This window comes from Fusarium subglutinans (assembly GCF_013396075.1).
Source record: "Fusarium subglutinans strain NRRL 66333 chromosome Unknown NRRL66333_c0000324, whole genome shotgun sequence".
In the NCBI taxonomy this organism is placed as follows: Eukaryota; Fungi; Ascomycota; class Sordariomycetes; order Hypocreales; family Nectriaceae; genus Fusarium; species Fusarium subglutinans.
In genome coordinates this window covers 1-18,441 of record NW_023502387.1, presented here as the reverse complement: position 1 = coordinate 18,441, position 18,441 = coordinate 1, and the positions used below count along the sequence as shown (strand labels likewise).

The 18,441-nt window shown below is 48.6% G+C and overlaps 6 protein-coding genes across 6 annotated transcripts; 4 read left to right on the top strand and 2 right to left on the bottom strand.

Annotated features, from left to right (window-relative positions):
• Positions 1-715: 715 nt before the first annotated feature.
• Positions 716-3,411, top strand: FSUBG_13283 (para-aminobenzoate synthase; the record flags this gene model as incomplete). The annotated part of the gene is made up of 6 exons (XM_036678158.1): positions 716-864; positions 928-1,238; positions 1,296-1,747; positions 1,802-2,758; positions 2,807-2,881; positions 2,965-3,411. 6 exons carry the CDS (start codon positions 716-718, stop codon positions 3,409-3,411), a joined length of 2,391 nt encoding a protein of 796 aa, XP_036531247.1.
• A 450-nt stretch (positions 3,412-3,861) lies between these two features.
• FSUBG_13282 (ATP-binding protein multidrug cassette transport) lies at positions 3,862-8,573 on the bottom strand (the record flags this gene model as incomplete). Its single annotated transcript, XM_036678157.1, has 11 exons — positions 3,862-4,251; positions 4,310-4,453; positions 4,506-4,782; positions 4,837-5,265; positions 5,317-5,531; positions 5,590-5,807; positions 5,864-6,476; positions 6,538-6,668; positions 6,732-6,962; positions 7,025-7,785; positions 7,843-8,573. 11 exons carry the CDS (start codon positions 8,571-8,573, stop codon positions 3,862-3,864), a joined length of 4,140 nt encoding a protein of 1,379 aa, XP_036531246.1.
• Positions 8,574-9,516: 943 nt separating this feature from the next.
• On the top strand, positions 9,517-11,315 carry FSUBG_13281 (general substrate transporter; the record flags this gene model as incomplete). Its single annotated transcript, XM_036678156.1, has 5 exons — positions 9,517-9,673; positions 9,751-10,442; positions 10,496-10,724; positions 10,785-11,050; positions 11,112-11,315. 5 exons carry the CDS (start codon positions 9,517-9,519, stop codon positions 11,313-11,315), a joined length of 1,548 nt encoding a protein of 515 aa, XP_036531245.1.
• A 1,879-nt stretch (positions 11,316-13,194) lies between these two features.
• On the top strand, positions 13,195-14,148 carry FSUBG_13280 (fungal zn(2)-Cys(6) binuclear cluster domain protein; the record flags this gene model as incomplete). The annotated part of the gene is made up of 1 exon (XM_036678155.1): positions 13,195-14,148. One exon carries the CDS (start codon positions 13,195-13,197, stop codon positions 14,146-14,148), a length of 954 nt encoding a protein of 317 aa, XP_036531244.1.
• Positions 14,149-14,427: 279 nt separating this feature from the next.
• FSUBG_13279 (peptidase S15) lies at positions 14,428-15,508 on the bottom strand (the record flags this gene model as incomplete). Its single annotated transcript, XM_036678153.1, has 5 exons — positions 14,428-14,807; positions 14,856-14,977; positions 15,031-15,170; positions 15,230-15,352; positions 15,404-15,508. 5 exons carry the CDS (start codon positions 15,506-15,508, stop codon positions 14,428-14,430), a joined length of 870 nt encoding a protein of 289 aa, XP_036531243.1.
• Positions 15,509-15,805: 297 nt separating this feature from the next.
• FSUBG_13278 (polyketide synthase) lies at positions 15,806-18,083 on the top strand (the record flags this gene model as incomplete). The annotated part of the gene is made up of 6 exons (XM_036678152.1): positions 15,806-15,868; positions 15,934-16,114; positions 16,165-16,302; positions 16,366-16,592; positions 16,638-17,097; positions 17,230-18,083. The coding sequence occupies 6 exons, from the start codon at positions 15,806-15,808 to the stop codon at positions 18,081-18,083; spliced, it is 1,923 nt and encodes a 640-aa protein (XP_036531242.1).
• Between the last annotated feature and the right edge of the window lie 358 nt (positions 18,084-18,441).

Sequence of the window (18,441 nt, the reverse complement as noted above, 5' to 3'; positions counted from 1 at the left end):
CTAGCAATTCTGATCTTGATGTTGTTCTTTGCCACGTCTCGCAACATGGTCCTCCAATGTCGTGATGGCACGCGGGGAGATTCCGCCAAGGTCAATGGTAAGTAGCCCTGCTTAAGTGAATCTTTAACGGAGGCAGTACACATGCTTATATCCAGTGTATGAGACTGACGTGAAGCTCTAACCGCTGTAAGTCTACGCCTCGGCAGACAGCCTTCCCTGCCGTTGCAACAAGAAACGGAAGGCAGCTATGCACTTTCGGGTACGCCGAGCCATCTACGAGCAATTGAACCATGGCTGACGACATTTGCATCTCTGACTTATGCTGTGCATCCCCGACGCAAGCTATAATGATACGATACGGGTTGATTCTTAAGTCATTCCTGACTAGGAACCTGAATATGGAGGTACATCGAGGATCCCGACAACAGCCAGTTACTGGCTAGCATTGGCCAAGCCTGAAACTCTCTTTGGCTAGCAGGACTCGTGGGGATTAGAGTGGGTAAGACTGTATGTGGTCTCGATGACAACGTTTGTCTCTACATCGAGTTGCTCTTATCAACTCGGCTTGCATAATAACCCGCGCTAGTCGCATCAAGTTGAAGTCAAGCAGGTCTGCTGCTAAAATATACTCGATATTCTTGTTATATGCCAAGTAACATTTGGTCGAATTCATCTTAACATCGGAGACTTTCACATTGCATCACACTTATCCAAAATGGGCACGATCAAGGTTCTCATCATTGATCATTATGATTCCTACACCAACAATATTCTGCAACTTCTCCAAGGTACTCAGAAGGGTCATGATGGCCAGTCTTATCCAGAGTGGAGTGCATCTATTATTCGATTCGACCAGTTCTCATGGTATGTAGGAACAAAAAGCTCCCAAGCCTCTAACTTAAGCAAAGGCTGACTGTTTGTTCCCAGGGATCATTTCAAATCGGAAATCCTCCCTCATCTAGATGCCATCATCCTATCACCGGGACCTGGCACACCGCAGCGCGAAGCAGACTTTGGCTTCAATGCTAGGCTTATAAGAGAAGTCAACATCCCCATATTGGGGATCTGCCTTGGTCATCAAGGTATTGGTACATCGTTCGGTGCCAATATCATTCATGCACCAAACATCAAACATGGCCAGATCTGTCAGATCCACCACCGCGGCACAGGAATCCTCAGTGGTTTGCCGCAGAAGTTCGATGGCGTAAGATATAATAGTCTTGTGTTGGACATTGAAGGTAAGTCATGTCTATCATAGCTACCCTTCATATCGCGTTCTCGCTGACTAGCTATAGATGTCCCACCGGAACTTCAGGTCACAGCATGGACATACGACCCAGAGAATCCCTCCAAGAAGGTTCTGATGGGACTTCAACATCGGGAACGCCCGGTCTTTGGCACGCAATGGCACCCAGAAAGCGTTTGCTCTGCTCACGGCAAGCAGATTCTTTCAAACTTCCGAGACATCGTCTTGGACTTTTGGGTGACTAGTAACCCAAGAAACCAATGGACTAAGCGTAGGGTTCTTGAGAATGCGTCGCTCCCTGAGCACATTCTCCAGCAGAATGTCGTTGAGCAAACCGACTTGGGCAAGATACAGGTTGCAGAAGCCAACACAGCGCGACCGGCCTCACCCTATTATGTCAAGTCAGCTAGGATTGGCAAAGGCCCATCTGCAGAGATTGTGTTCCAAACACTGTTTCGGGGTCGGTCCCTAGACGGTGAGGCGTGGCTTGATAGCGCCAAGGTACGTTCCTACTATCCAGTACCAGCCATCTTACACATGCTGACTTGGTTGTAGGTTCGAGACTCACACTCTCGCAACTCATATTTATCGTGGGCCTCCTTCACACTGAGCTATTCAACCAAGTCGAGACATGTGTCTTTCTACCAGCACGGCAAAAACATTAAATCAGAGAGGTTGAGTGTTTCCTATTGGTCCTGGCTGGAGCAGTTCCAACAGGAAACTATCGTGGCCAACACTGAAACACTCCCTTCTGAGTCACTGGATCAAGATACAGATGTTGGGCAGCCATTACTACAGGTTGGGCTCATCGGCTACTTTGGCTATGAGCTCAAGAGAGAATCACTACCTGGCTACCAGTTCACACCACCTGATGAGAAGGATGTCAGCTTAAATCACAGCGATAGCGAGCAACTCTTTGCAAACACTGTGCTTCGGCTCGATAATTATACTGGAGAGTGGACGCTGTTCAGTCTGATACGTCGAGGTGAGGAGGATCCAATCGGCAATGTCATTGGTGCCTCGAGCCAGATAGGTATCGACGAGGCCGAGTTTGACCTCTATTTGAATCGGGTCCGCGAGGTATTTGACGCGCCACCATCGCCACCATACGTTGAAGCGCATCCTTTGCCCAATTTCGTCGCACTAGACAACGAAGCGTCCTATTCCAACACAATATGGGCAGCCAAGGAGGCCATCAAAGAAGGGGAGACATACGAGCTTACCTTGACAACAAAGTTCAAGGCAAAGAGCCCGGAGGTAGATCCCTACAGCCTGTATCTTGACCTTCGGAAACGTAATCCCGCGCCCTATTCTGCCTATATCCATTTTGCCGCCCATGACAAAAGCATCCTCTCATCATCTCCTGAACGTTTCATCTCCATCGATAGCAATGGAGTTGCAGAGATGAAGCCAATCAAGGGTACCCTTGCTGTTGACTCGGATCCAGTTGAGGATGAGAGGCGGAAGCATCAACTTGCAACCGACGTCAAAGAGCTAGCCGAGAATCTGATGGTAAGCACCAATTTCTTGTTGAAGACTCGTTTGTCTAACGTTAGATAGATCGTTGACCTCATTCGATCCGACCTTCACAACATTTCACCACCAAGCTCCATTTCTGTGCCAAAGCTCTTGCATGTAGAGACTTATCAGACTGTTCATCAGGCAAGATATAATTTTTCACGTGTTACTTGATGACATTATAACTAACTGTCAATTAGCTTGTCACAACAATACAGTCCCATGTTGCTCCGTCGGTAGGAGGAACCAAGGTCATCGAGCGCTGTTTCCCTCCTGGCTCCATGACAGGCGCTCCAAAGCTTCGCTCAGTTCAGATTCTCGACTCTCTCGAAGGTCAACGTGAGCGAGGCATATACTCCGGAAGTATTGGCTACATCTGTGCCAGCGGCACCGTCGACCAATCCGTTGTGATCCGCACAATCGTCAAGTCTGGCAATGATCTAGAACTCGGTGCAGGAGGAGCGATCACCTGGCTGAGCGAGGCGGACAAGGAATGGGATGAGGTCATGGTTAAAGCGAATGCTGTTGCTCGAGGCAAAGGAAGGGCGCAAGTGCCCGATGTCGCTATTAGTCACTTAGGCCCACTGGTGGAGGAAGAGGGTCATCTGAGACACGAGCACCCACTGAGAGCTGCAATCAGCGCGTGATGGGCGCTGGGCTAGATTGGCGCAGTAGTGCTCATAGTCTGTAGTATAGATATCGCGGCCTATATAGAAACACACATTCATTTATCACATTGCCCAACAGGAGAGTGAAGTGGAATGGGTCCAACTGAATTCATAACATTTCGCCATGCGGCGGCCTCTCGAGGTGGTGTCTGTCATTGTCCACTCTCCACGGTTTCCGATGACATCGCAGCGGCAATTGATCAGATTCACGGGCGATGGAGAACGCTACTTGTCAGCATAGAGACGTGAGACCATCATTTCACCAGAAGAGCAGGATAGATGCGTAAGAATGTATTAAAAGTGTCTTGGACGAATACAAATTTCGAAACTACGTGTACCTCCCCTAGCCTGATTACGCTTATGATACATATTGACTCGCAGAGACCAGGTTCAACGGTATGACCGGTGGCAATACCGAGTAGACCCCATCTAAAAGAAGTAGAACAGCTTCCACCCCTTCACTTTGGTGGCCCAAGTGAAGAAGTACACCAAGGCAAGATTGCTGAACGTGAACACGACAAAGATTCCCCAACTGCCCCATTGTCCGCCGAGTTGGCCATCTCCAAGGTTGAATTGGTCCAAGAACTGAGTCCCAGTAGTCCAACGACATACCTTACAATAGTCGTCACCAGAGGCTTCGGGGTTGAGCAGCTGAGCGGAGGCGGATAGAGCCCATTCCGATACATAGGAAGAACAGGTCTGATTAGTAGGGGCAGTAAACACCGTGAGGTCTGCTGGTGAGCATGACACCTCGGCAGATGAGGTCACGGCCGTCACCATTCCACCAAGAAGGTAAGTAAATGGGGACAGGTAGTAGAGCTATATCTGCGTCAGACAAAATTCCAGGGAGTTGAGTTATGGAAATGCTGCGGCTTACCCAGTATCTCCAGAAGACCTGGATTTGGCTGTAAGGAACAATGATGCCGTTGAACCAATTACAAGTGCAGACGATAAAAACAAGAACGTTTCCTGCTGCTCCCAGATCTGGGCTAAGGGCCATCATGAAGAGACCAAGGAGGACCTGCAAGTATCAGTGGAGTGTCCCCGATCAAACTGAGCTAGGTGTGACCTACTTGGAAGATCTCATATGTGAGAAGGAACAGAAAGATATAACCGGCTTGGTCTAAAGGCAAACCGGCTGGGAAGTACCAGATGACAAAGTACAGAACGGTGACCAAGATAGCGCCGGGTATCTCTGAGAGTATGGTTGAAGACACGAAAGCGATCCAGCCATACGCATGAGACGGTCCTTCGCGAAACTGCCAGTACAGACTCGCAAAGAAGTAACGTGCCAAAATCACGTTGACAATGGCGTTGCAAAGGAAGAGGATGAAGAAGACACTGAACATGCTATAGAAACTATTAGCGATTGGGAGAGAGAATAGAAGTTGAAGCAATACTTACCGATTCTGTAGATCCTGCGGGCTTGTGCCGATCTGGAAGAAGGTGAACCCGACGAGGATAGCACTGATGACATGGACCCAGATCTTGGAGTAGATATACGGGGGACTGCGCCACTGGTTAAGCAGCATCCGCTTTGTGAGAAGCAATGTCTGAAGTACCACGGAGGCATTGTGCTCAGACGTATTTTCCTCGTCGACTGCCGGGGAGAGACCCTTCGGAGTATCACTACTGATAGTGATCTCCCGCCCAAGTGCAGTGGCCTCTGGGGAGGCAGCCCATGTCGAAGCCCAGTTAGCTCCCTTGTCAGAGGTGCGAGCGTTGACACCTGCGCCAACAGTCTCGAGGATGAACTCGCCGGGGTTGGCGCCCTCAGGACATGTTGCACCATTACGAGCAAAGTACGGGAGGGCTTCGGTGACCTTGCCAAAGCTACATCCTGGTCAGTCTGCGAAGATTAATGTTTTGGGAATGGAGACATACTAGAGTTGGTTGCCTTCTGAAGACAGGGCCAGCAAATTGTCAAATTGGGAGAACACCAACGCCGAGGGTTGATGAATGGTGACAACTATTGCCTGACCTTGACGAGCGAGTGTCTTGAGGTAGTGGACAATGCGAGATGCACCTTGAGAATCCAGGCCGGAGGTTGGCTCATCGGCGAACAGGATCTCGGGCCGCGCAGCAAGTTCAACACCAATCTAATCATGCCAAAGGTTAGCTTCGATGGTCGGAATCGGGAGGGACCCTAAAACATACCGTTACTCTCTTGAGTCGCTCGACACCAAGACCACCGCCATCTTCTCCAATCAGAGCGTCCTGGACATCATTCAGATCAAGCAAGTCCAAGACTTTGCTCACATAAGCCAGCTTCTCGGCCTTGGAGTAATGCTTCGGTTGTCGGAGAAGGGCAGAGAACTCTAGAGCCTCCCGAACAGTTGCTGTACCGTCGTGTAGATCCATCTGTTGGGCAAATCCTAACAAAATTCGTTAGCTACCATTCCACAGAAACCTGCGTGGGATTGATTCATACCAACTGTCTTCCTGTAGCTCGAGCCAGGAGGTTGATCGTCGACCAGAACCTCTCCACCGACGATGCTGCCCGCAAAGTTGGTCTGACTCAGAGCCGTGAGAAGTGTCGTCTTGCCTGCTCCACTAGCACCGCAGAGAGCAGTAAGCTCTCCCCGCCTGACGTATCCCGAGATTTTCTTGAGAATATGGCTATCGCCAATGTCGACGCTGAGCTGGCTCCATTTGAGGGCAACTTGTCCAATCCGAGTTGTAAAGACACTGACGTGGCCGGATGAGGGAGCGGACTTCTCAACGTCATGAGAGTTTGAAGTAGAAGTATCGCGGCGTTTGGCAAAGATGAGGGGAGCCCCGCCATTGGGTGCGAAGCTCATGAACTCGCTTCCAAAGATGCCAGTAACAAGATAGGCCAGACCGAGAGCGATCATGATACCGATGTTTCGCCATCTGTGGGAGTAGGAGAAGCCGAAAGACTCGGCGTACTGTAGTCCCGGCACGCTAGTCTGGCCAGGTAAAGCACCTCTCACGGCGCAGGTCTGATGCCCTGCAACACCCTGTGCTGGGATGAGGTTATCATGGCATGAGAGGTTCAAGTTGCTGAACTCGCTACTAAAGAGCTGAAGCAAATGTCAGTGTCCGATACATCTCGAGGGACATTGATTCGATCGCGGAACGTACATTCTCAAAGCCGTAGAACATGGGATTGATGTGGTGCAGCCATCCGAAGGCTGGACTCATATCATTGGGAGGGATCAGAAAGCCCGCAAATAGAAGAAGGACTGTGCAAGAGAATCCTCCATAGCGGAAGCCTAGTCATCATAGTACTGCGTTAGTGCTGACGCTGACATAACATTGGAGTGATTGATTCTTACAGTCATCCAACGTTCCAACAAAGTAGGCAAACATGCGGAGGAGGTTGCTGAAGCATACTGTCGATATGAAGAGCGTGAGGTAAAAGAAGAAGAACTTGCCAGCCTCAACCTGAAGCCGTGAAAGAAAGTAAAAGACGAGAGTGAAAAGGACATGCTGGAAGGCGATGAGCGGTAGGTCAATAAGGAAACGGGCCAGTGCGACTGCAGCAGGACGGGTGAGGTGGAGGTTGGCTGAAGGATAATCGTCAGTAACACAATCTCAAAATATCTAGCGTCGGTTTGGGTCAAGATACCTTGTCTTTCTAGTACAGGCCTGTTTGTGTAGGCATCGAAAAGTTCAGGGAACTGCAACCATCCATTTAAGATCAATGCAAAGTACAAGATTCCACCACGGGTAAAAGCACCCTGGGCATTGTTCTCGATGTCAAAGTACACGCTACCGCAGACAAGGCAGAGAATGATGGTTGTGATCCACTTGATATAGTAGACCCGTCTCTGTCCCTTGACGAGCTGATACTCCCGCTTCAAGCTTTCCATCACCTGAGAAGGCAGCGACAAGCGATACGAATAGGATGGAAGCAGAGCGTCTGCCTGACCCTGCTTCTCTCGATATTCGTCGATCTCACTGACAAGGTTTGCATAGTTGCTGGACCTTTTGAAGGCTGCGGCAAGATCAGTGGAAGATTTGATGCTATCGGCTTCTGACCCAGGAATAGCCCTTCTCTCGTCAGGGTCTGTCACAGTAGCGAGAAACTCTGCCGTAGTCTGACCAGGAATGGGAATAAATCCAAGGTTATTGAAGTAGCTCCAGGCCTCGGACGTGCTTCCAAAAAATGCCTCTTGTCCTTCAGAGAGAACGACAACCTTGTCGAAGTTTCGGTATATCTCTTCGCCGGCTTGGTAGAGTGTTGCGAGAGTTGTCTTGTGGCCGATGTCGGTGAAGGCTCTTAAAGCTTTGACAAAGTCTAAGGCCGTGGAGGAATCGAGGCCGCGGGTCGAATTATCGAAGCATTGGACCGAGGAACCAGCTGCAAGGACCTCGGCGATGGAAACACTAGAAGGTCGCAGGTTAGACAAAATAGTTGCTGCGAGGTTAAGGTTTCTCTCTCACCGTTTCCTCTCTCCGCCTGAGACTCCCGGTGAGAATGCACCACCAACAGGAGTGTCGAGAGCATGTGAGAGGCCGCAGATCTTGGCTATAGCATCAACTAAGCTTGCCACAAGCTTCGTGTTGCGAGCGTCTGTAGGGAGAGAGTTACGCAGAGCAAACTGAATCGTCTGTCTGACGGTCAAGGAAGCAATGTGCCTATCCTCTTCAGGTAGATAGATGGTCTCCCTCGCATGGTCACGCTTGAAGACAGACGAAGATACGTTGGCGTACTCGAGGTCACCGGTAGTGGCCAGACTGGATCGACTGGCGATAGTGCGGAGGAACGTGGAGCATCCACTACCCGGGCGTCCCAGGACGAGAAGCATTTCCCCCGGTTTGACAACGCCCGAGAATCCATCAAGGATCGTCCTCCCCTCGGCGATAGGGTTTCGTGGGCTGATGCGTGACAAGACCTGTTCTCTGATAAAGCGAACTTGGTCGGGCCCAAAGGTGTTGAGGATGGCTTGAGGCAGAGTCTTGACCTGGATCTGGGTGCCCGAAGGAGCTGTGACCGAGAGATTCTTGAAGGAAACGCCAATTTGTTTTGGCGTATCATTGCCGCCTAAACCTTGACTCTGAAGAAGGACCCGAATGGCGTCGAGACCTTCTGAATCAAGGCCCTTTGGGACGGATACCTCAATGGAAGCATCCTTTTGGGTCTCGAGTACCGACCCGTCAGTCGGCGTAGACATGTTGGATGCTCTGTGCTGGAAGGAAACCTGGGCAGTAGAAGCTAGACCAAATGGGTTGGATAACAAATGGTAAAACAAGATCAATTGGAAGAGGCTGTTAGCCAAAGTCCCAGCAGGTCCTCAATCTTCTTGCTATTGAGCGTCGATGTTAGTCAAGCTGGTAGTGACTTAGACTGAATTCAGATGGATGTGGTGTTGATTAGTCAATCCTGGTGATTGGTCCAAGTCGCACTAGAGAACAACTTGACTTAGGTGCCTTAAGAGAGGTTGGCTCCGCCATTTTCAGGGCAATTAATCTCCGAGTTTCAGTTGATTGCCTGCCGAGAAAGGAGTATCGCTACAGAGCGTCACGGCATTACGCGATTGGGATGTGCACTCTAGCGTTGGTGGAGCTGTCAAAAATGTCCGACCCCTGTTCGGAGCAAAATGGCAATACCGTCGTCTCTTCGGACTTGGCTGACCATGATCGGAGCCATTCGACTACACACTAAACATTGATTTCTGTGATAGTAAGGATTGCGAAGTTTTTCTGCCCTGGTCAGGACGTGTTTTCTTTGGTGCTAGAAGATTGCTAGACTACGCGACCCTGCTACTTGGCATCTTAGTCTTGTGGTTGAAGGCGATTTCGAGGAAATATCTGTTGGTTCTGTATTCTTCATTATTCAGCCTCATTATTGCGTGACGCTCTAAATTATGTTGGTGGCATGTCTGTTGGCGTACTACTTGCGGTTCCAGATTGCTGGGTACGGGCTAAGCCTAGTAGACACAACAGCAAACACCATAAAGCGTTATGGTATAGCACTTAAAAACACTGTTGATAAATAGAGAAGTGGGCTCATAACGACTATTATCGTTTCTGTTTACTTATATCGCTTATCATTGCAATCATATCTTGGACTATTACTTCAAACTTGCAGCAAATCTTCAAAGCAACCTTTTAACAATGGCTGATGCACTTGGTCCATCCACCCATTGGTGGAATGATGCCGGCTTGAGGAAGCTTTACCTCTGGCTACCAGTTGTCATCCTTAGCAGCTCATATCAAGGCTTCGATGGCATGATCATGAATGGCTTGCAGCTGCTGCCATCTTGGCAAGAAGGTGAGTACCCCTAACATTCGTCTCGAGTGAATCGTGATGGTAAATTACAAGGGACTAACCCCTCACCCTGACTACAGAGTTTGACCACCCGGAAGGACCCGTTTTGGGCCTGCTTAACTCTATCCAGACGGTTGGAGCCATGCTAGCGCTGCCTTTCATTGGATGGACCGTCGATAAGATCGGACGTCGCAAGTCTATTGCCTTTGGTGCCTCGTGGACTCTGCTCGGCGCGATTCTACAGGCTACCTCTAAGCACATCGCACAATTTGTCCTTTCTCGATTCATCATTGGTTTCGGTCTCGCTTTCACCGTTGTTGGTGCCCCGCTGCTCCTTGCCGAGCTTGCCCTTCCAAAGCACCGTGGAACGATCTTGTCCTATTTTCCCACTGCATGGTATACGGGTGCCATCATTGCAGCCTGGACAACCTACGGTACTCAATTCATCGAGGATTCGCGCTCTTGGCGTATTCCCAGTGGTCTCCAAGCTGTCCCGGCTGTCATCCAGATCACCCTTCTTTGGTTTATCCCCGAAAGCCCTCGTTGGCTGGTTTCCAAGGGTAATGGCGCAGCAGCCCGAAGCTTCTTGGTAAAGCATCATGCCAACGGTGATGAGAGCAATCCAATTGTGGAGATTGAATATACACAGATCAAGGAAGCTATCCTCAAAGATGCACAGTATAAGGAGCAGGGCAGCTATCTCGATCTCATCCGCACGAAGCCGAACAGGAGAAGACTTATTCTTGTTACATTTTGTGGTCTGTTCCTCGAGGTAAGAATGCCGAAGCAAACTTCCAAAAGCGCCTTTGCTCACAATCTTTCTAGATTTCCGGTAACGGTTTGGTTCAATACTATCTCCATTCCGTGCTGAACAGCATCGGAATCACCAAGACCATTGAGCAAACTACAGTAAACGGCTGCTTGTCTATCTACAACTTTGTCTTGGCACTTGGTGCTTCTTTCTTGGTTGATCGCATTGGCCGCCGCAAGCTCTTTATCATCTCTACTGCGGGAATGTTCTTTGCCTTCATTTTGTGGACTACATTTGCAGCTCGTGAGTTCTTCCAGAGCGAAAATTCAATTTGAACAAAATGTCCTAATTTAATCGTCACAGTATACACTGAGCACGGCACACGCAATTACGCGATTGGTGTTATTGTCTCTATCTTTCTCAGTAACGGCGCTTACGACCTCGGATGGACTCCTCTCTGGGCTTATCCGGCCGAGCTTCTTCCCTACGAGGTGCGAGCCCGTGGAGTTGCCTACATGACGGGTATCATGCACGCCGCAGGGTTCTTTTCTTCTTTCGTAAATCCAATCGGTTTGAAAAATGCTGGATGGAAGTACTACATTGCATTTATTGTCTACACATTCCTCGAGGTAAGTCTTGCGCCCTGCCTTTAATATGGTTAGAAGACAACTAACTGATTATTTTTAATAGCTTGTTGCCGTCTGGTATTTCTTTGTTGAGACCAAGGGATATACCCTTGAGGAGATCGATACTATCTTTGAGACACCCGGTCTTACTTGGAAACAGAGAAGAAATCTTAAGGCTCCGAGCCTTGTTCGGGAGTCTAGCTCCATGGAGGAGAGTGGCGATGCTACTCGCAAGTCTGACATTGCTGTTTCAAAGGTTGAGCTTTGAAGTCGTTAGGGTATATCTTTCACTGATTGAGTGGCATTGCTGAGGGGAGTGGAACGACTGGTCTTGAAGCCTGATCGACGGGGTATGGAGTCTCTCGGGTATAAGCGCCACAAATACTAGTGAACAAATGACCTCGCCGATTTCCTTCACAATGCGGGGTGGTTTCAGGATGAAATGCTGTGCCTAGTGACAATGATGTAAAAGCAAAACCATGAGATTCTATGTTTCACGAAAACCTCACATAAACGCTAAAAAATCACTGACTTTCAAGAACCCAATCTAGGCTAATCAAAAAGTAGTACTAAAGGTGCAGTGTCAACAGGTAGCCCAATCACCTACTAAGACGATTTCACAGTGCAATCATGACTTTCACCCAATCATGTTGTATAGCTAGCCGTGATCTGGAGTCCTGAGGTTAGCATTCAAGCCCATAATTTAAAAATCACTACGATAGGCAATTTCAGCCCCAATAGACAAGGTCAAGCTCCTCACTCTACCTGCTGCAATGTTTCTACTTGTTATCTAGGTAATGAATGGGATGGATCAGGTCGGTGTATCTTATCCGATCCAGCCGGTTCTATTGGCACAGGGTCTGACACCGTTTACACCGGAACAAACGGAAGGAGGAACGAGGACTGGGTGTATATCTACTGCTTGGTCACCATATCGCTGGCAATCATGTGTGTTCTTCTGCTATCTTGCACACAATCTATGGGAGAGGCTGATAAACAGGCCATAAATTGCAGGGCTTGGCTGATCCGAGAACCTCCAGAAATATATATCTATGCCAGACGTATTTGATAATAATCGATTTCGGAACCCGAGGAGTACTGAAACTTCTCTAACTATGCCTATTGATATGCCGCACAGCATCGGTTATTGCTACTTTTGGTAAGCGCTGATATCAAACAACATGCGATCTGCACCAGTCGGCCCATTGTTTGTGAGATGCTGTATAAGCGTCGGCTTCGCGGTTGTTAGTATCGGCACGGCCCGGACTTGATGCATCCTAATCTGACTTTTTCTCACAGCGATAGTGATGTCAGCACATGCACGCATGCAAGCATGTAAGCATCACCCCTACCTAAGTGGCGCTGCTGCGTTATCTCGTCACAATTACACTCCCACCGGATCCAATGGAAGAGGAACTATCTGTTACGCGGCCTTTGAATGGCCGGGGAATATGCAACTGTGTCCCGTGTGACAAAATTAAGATAAGCAACCACGCAGCTAGATAAAAAGTTGCGTAGAAATTAAAGTTTCGATCAACGGGGGATACTGCTCTCTTGCAATCGTATTACGAAGCTTGGACTTGGCATCACCTCACAATGGGACTTGGTATGGAATCTTGGAGACAAAAGAGTGCAGGATCTTATCCTGTGTAACGCTCCTAATTCAGTCCTCACATAATCCTGACTGCATAATCATACAATCAGGCCATGAAAGTGCCTCAATCTGACAGTTTCTACAAATAATGTACAGCACCTTACGGTCTGGGTCAGAGGCAAGAGAGAAGAGGATCCTGGCAGTGAGTTAATTAGTTCGCACATGTTATAAAGAGAATGCCCGAGAAGTAACCCATGGAGCCACCATGCGATGCCGACACGTCCGTCTAGCACCCACATGTTCGGCTCCATGTCCCACCGCCAATCATGCGAGCGCTGCCGGCAGCAAAAGGTTCGGTGTCTTCGAGACTCCCCCTCTCAGAAGCCATCACCAGGCCAGCCTCTACCAAAATGCTCCAAGTGTGCAAAGGCAGGCACAGCATGTGTGTACAACTGTGGATCGATCGAGTTGATCCCACCATCTAACAAAAGGTGAAGGTATCACTACATTAAGAGCCAAGACAAAAAGACCGTGCTTCAACTCCGAGAACAATATGGGCCTGCCATCTTTAGAGAAACAGACAAGTGGTTCTCTGGAAGATGATTGGCTTGACTATGACAACTTCAACTGGCACCAGACGGGCTCAATGGCCCAAGCAAACCTTGAACTCGAGAATACGTCTCAGAATATTAATCCAGAACTGAAAATGAGTAATGACTTTATGGCTGGGATGGATGTACACCTCGACGAAGGACAATGGTGGGATGAGACAACCCCGAATCAGACACCATTGCCCAATGTCGAAGCCAGTGATGACAGTGCGACGCCCAATTTCTCACAAGAACTTACCTCGCAGGCTATGGCTGTGAGCACTGAGACCATCTCAGCTACAATTGCTCTGCTTTGTCCCGGTAGCACTCCACCAACTGTGTCGTCACAGTATGTGAACCAAGCTTTCGATGGCACAAGAACCTTGGTACGTATTATCAACACCATATCCATAATCATTTCCGGGGAGAAGGGCGAGAATACTTCAGAAGGTGTCTCGGGCTATGGCATTGGAGGGCTGGCTCTCACAACCCTTGCCTGCCACCAGTATCTTCTGGATCTTTTCAAGGCAATTTGCAAATCTATAGAACATTGTATCGATGAAAAGTCGAGGGAAAAGACTGCCTTTGAAGTCAACCATAGTAGCTCGCTGATAGCGGACCCAGCTCCTTCCTCAGCGCAGTTTACGATGGTCCTTCAATTGTTGGTACATCTTATCAACCGGCTGGACAGGTGTCTCTTCTCAGGTGTACAAACAATACCGAGTCCCAATGCCTATCAAGGTGTCATGGATCTGACGCCCATGGAGAAGAGTGCAGATGAACTTGGATCCGATAAAACAAGCATTCCTGGTTACGCACAGGGATCGATTACAGGGTTATCACAGGAGCATCATAGACTGCGCCAATCATTTCTCAGCTGCAGGGGCAGATGGACACGCTGGAGGAGATTTGATTAGAAGGGATTAGATGGCGTGTTCTAAAGAATGGCGCCAATATAGACACAGATTATATATATAGGCAGACAAGGCTTAAAAGAATAAGTACTGAAGGAGATCTCATGATATAATCGTGGCTACAATAAGTTACAGGGCAGGATTCATAATCATTTTAGCTGCCTTTCTATTCAGTAATCCATGGTAAACACAGCTGACTGATTCTTCTAAGCTCCGAGTACATATACTGTTTCTCATTGTCTGTATGAGCATTTACCAAGATAAATAACAACTGTCGCGGGTCTAGAAATTCAAGGCTCCCTTTAAGAATTCCAACTGCTTCTCCATCACAGAGTCAACATCGCCAAAAGCCCAGTCCAAATGACCCTTTCCAGGAAGCAAATGAAAGGTCTTTGGCTCACCCATCTTCTCGAACGCGGCAATCTGCTCCGCTGCGGGACATTCAATATCATTCTCGGGTGTTACCATCATTGCAGGCGTAGGGCTGACATAGGGAATGAGCGTCATGATATCCCACGAGAAAGCACTGTAGAATGTCTGCACCGTGACGCGGTTCTCGACAGGGATTTTCAAGCGTGTCATCATGGGCCAAAAGTCTGAGCCCATTGAGGGGCCGAGAGGAACAGTGCCATCTTCGTTGACGTAGGGCAGATAGAGTGGCTCTGACGATGAGAGTTAGATAATTCACCACATAAGGAAGAGCAAGATACCTTCCCCAGCCATTTGAGCTTCGCGATCCTGCATGGCCAGCTCAATAATAGCTCTTCGTCGCTCGGGAAATCCATGCAGGTCAATGACAGGTGCTACCGCGACGACAGCATGTACACGTGGACTGAAGTCTTTGTTAGCACTGCTCAAAATTTAGATCGTTGTCACGGTACTAACTCGAGTGCTGTAGCAGCAAGACACATATTCCCATCAAAACAGAGGCCCCAAAGGGCAATCTTCTGAGGGTCAACCAGTTCGTGCTTGGAAAGGAACGTGACGGCATCATGAAAATCCTCAACTCGTTTACGAGTGCTAGTCTGGATGTAAACGTTTAGGTACCAATCCGAAGTTTAAGGAGGATTAAAGATTTAGTCACCTCTTGTCTCGGTAGGCCATCACTTAGGCCATAAGTCCTCGTATCGAAAATGAGGGCCGTGATGCCATGATTCTGATACCACTGCGCGATATCAGGCACAAAGGCCTCTCTAGGCATGTTGAACTACGGAAGGGCTTAGCAAACGGTATTCTTGGGCGAAACTAAGTAACCTACTCCTGGAGAAACAATAATGCCTGGCCCATATTGGGCGGCTGGGTATAGCCATCCACTCAGGGTGAGGCCATCCAGTGTTTTGAAGGTGACGTCAAGGCGGGACATGTTGTTGGCTTACGACTGTAATGTGTATGAATTCGACTGTGGTTACGTTAATACTCGGACTGTGAGCTTGCATATACTGCGCTGTTACTTTAAACGGCCCTGTATTTTATCGTTTCGCAGCTCCTTAATAATAATCATACTCCTCTTGCTACCGGTGTTGCCATGTCTATCTTGGCGAACCGGCTATCTTACTTCTACGACTAGAAAGGACCGTCTGTAGGTATTAATATAGCATGTTCTTCCAGTTTAGTAGCGTTACACTACGCCGTGCAGACTCTGAGAAGTGGTAAAGCCAAGATGGCTATTGCCGCCAGATCGAACCTAATCTTGGTGCCAGATCTGTTTATGTCGGAGTCAAGTGTTAGTAGACCTCTCCTATTTTACTTATCGCAAGGTTTCAACGACCGTGCTAACACCCAATGTAGCTTAACATGCTGTCTCCCAATGGACGCTCCTATATGTGGGATAAGGATGCAGATGGATATACCCGTGGAGAAGGAACGTCGGCCGTCATACTCAAGACGCTGAGCCAGGCCATTGCTGACAGCGATCACATTGAATGCATCATTCGAGAGACAGGCGTCAACCAAGACGGCCAAACTCCAGGTACGCAATGCACCATGGGTGATTGGGACCGACTAACTTTAGTTACATAGGTATTACTATGCCAAGCCCAACAGCACAAGCCGAGCTCATCAGGTCCACATATACCAAGGCAGGTCTTAATCTGAGACTTAAATCTGATCGACCACAATACTTTGAAGCCCATGGGACTGGAACACAAGCTGGCGACCGTAAGTCCACGTCACGTCCCAAGCTCACAATTATGAATGCTGATCTGTTTTTCCTATGAACAGCAAGGGAGGCTGAAGCAGTCTCGACAGTCTTCTTCCCCAAAGGTTCCATTTACGACCGCAAACTCACAGTTGGCTCTGTCAAGACCCTGATAGGACATCTCAAGGGTAGTGCAGGTCTCGCTGGTGTCTTAAAGACATCACAAGCTCTTCAACATGGCCAAATCCCCGCCAATGTTCACTTCAAGACCCTCAATCCCAAGATCGAGCCTTTCTATGGAAATCTGCAAGTCCCAACTAAAACACAGCCATGGCCAGTTCTACCCAACAGCTAGACTCGCCGTGCTAGTGTGAACAGTTTTGGTTTTGGAGGAACAAATGCGCACGCTATCCTTGAGGCCTGGGAAAGCAAAAGACAGGAGTCAGGCAGTCATTCTAAGACTGAAGGTGGTCTATTTGTATTGTCCGCAAATTCAGCGCAGTCCCTGGCTTCGAGGGCGTCGAAACTCTGTCACTACTTGGAAAGCAACCCCGAGACAGACCTTCGGTGTCTGTCATACACCCTCTTCCATCGCGCTAACTTCGGTTTCCGCGCGGCCTTCTCTGCGACAAGTGTGCAACAGCTCACCGAAAAGCTCAAGACAGCTGTTCTGAACAAGGTCCCTCGCACCACGAGCATCCCGGAGAAAATGCCACCACGCATCCTTGGTGTCTTCACAGGCCAGGGTGCCCAGTGGGCTACCATGGGTGTTCAACTCCATGAATCGTCGAATGTCTTCCGCAGTGCTTTCTTACGTATGCAAGACAGTCTTGATAACCTGGCTGTCAAAGACGGACGTCCATCCTGGTCTCTCATTAAAGAACTCCGTGCTTCTCCTTCAACTTCACGCATAGGGGAAGCAGCTATCTCGCAGCCTATATAAACAGCTGTACAAGTGGCCCTTATCGACATGCTGCGTGCGGCTAGAGTACAGTTCTCAGGCGTTGTTGGCCATTCATCCGGTAAAATTGCTGCTACGTATACGGCTGGTTACCTTAATGCGCACAACGCCATTCGTATTGCGTACTTCCGCGGATTCCATTCGAAAAAGGCTCAAGGGCCCGAGGGGTCTAGTAGCAAGATGATAGCAGTAGGCATGTCGATTGATCAAGCTGCTAGATTCTGCGCGGAGTCGAGAGGAACCATCAAGATTACAGCCAGTAACTCGGCTCGCAGTTGCACTCTCGCGGGTGACGCTTCAGCTATTAACTCCGCCAAAGAGAAGCTCGACGCAGCTGGGACATTTGCGAGAGTGTTACAAGTCAACACGGCCTATCACTCACATCACATAGTGCCAGTCGCCAAGCCATATCTCGACTCGCTTCAGAAGTGCAGCATCAAGATTAACAAAAGTCCTGGAAACGATGTGGCTTGGTACTCAAGCGTTTGGGGGTCCAATGGACGCAGCCGCTCATTCACGGGCGACGATACTGAGTCACTGAAGGGCCAATACTGGGTTGACAATATGACCAACACTGTGCTTTTTAGTCAAGCGGTTCAGAGAGCGGTCAATGAAAGCCACCTGTTTGACTTTGCACTTGAGGTTGGACCTCACCCCGCTCTGAAAGGCCCTGCAACAGAGACTATCAACAACATTACAGGCATTGGCCTCCCATACTCCGGCGTGCTTAAGCGCGGCCAGCACGACGTGGAATCTTTCTTTGACGCTTTGGGGCTCTTGTGGAAAGCATTTCCACTTCAGAGTGGACGGTCCATTATCGGCTTTGACGGCATTGAGTGAGCCTTTGCTCCCGAAGGAAAGAACAGCAGGCTAAGTCTTCTCAAGGGTCTACCATCTTATCCGTTTGACCATGATACTGTATACTGGAAAGAATCTCGTCAATCTGCGATTGTCCGTACGTAGAGCCAGAAGCGACAGGAGTAAGGTTATAGGTAGTTTAAAGAGGCTTTAGCCTTTAGTATATAAAGGTAAAGAATATTAATAAATACATATAGGTAAGATACTTATTACCTTTATTATTATCTAGGATCTTAGTTTTAGCTAAAAAGTTAGTATTTTAATAAATAACTTTAAAAGTATATAAATAAGTAACTATTACTTTTTTATAAAGATAATTAAGCTTAAAGTATATAAAATA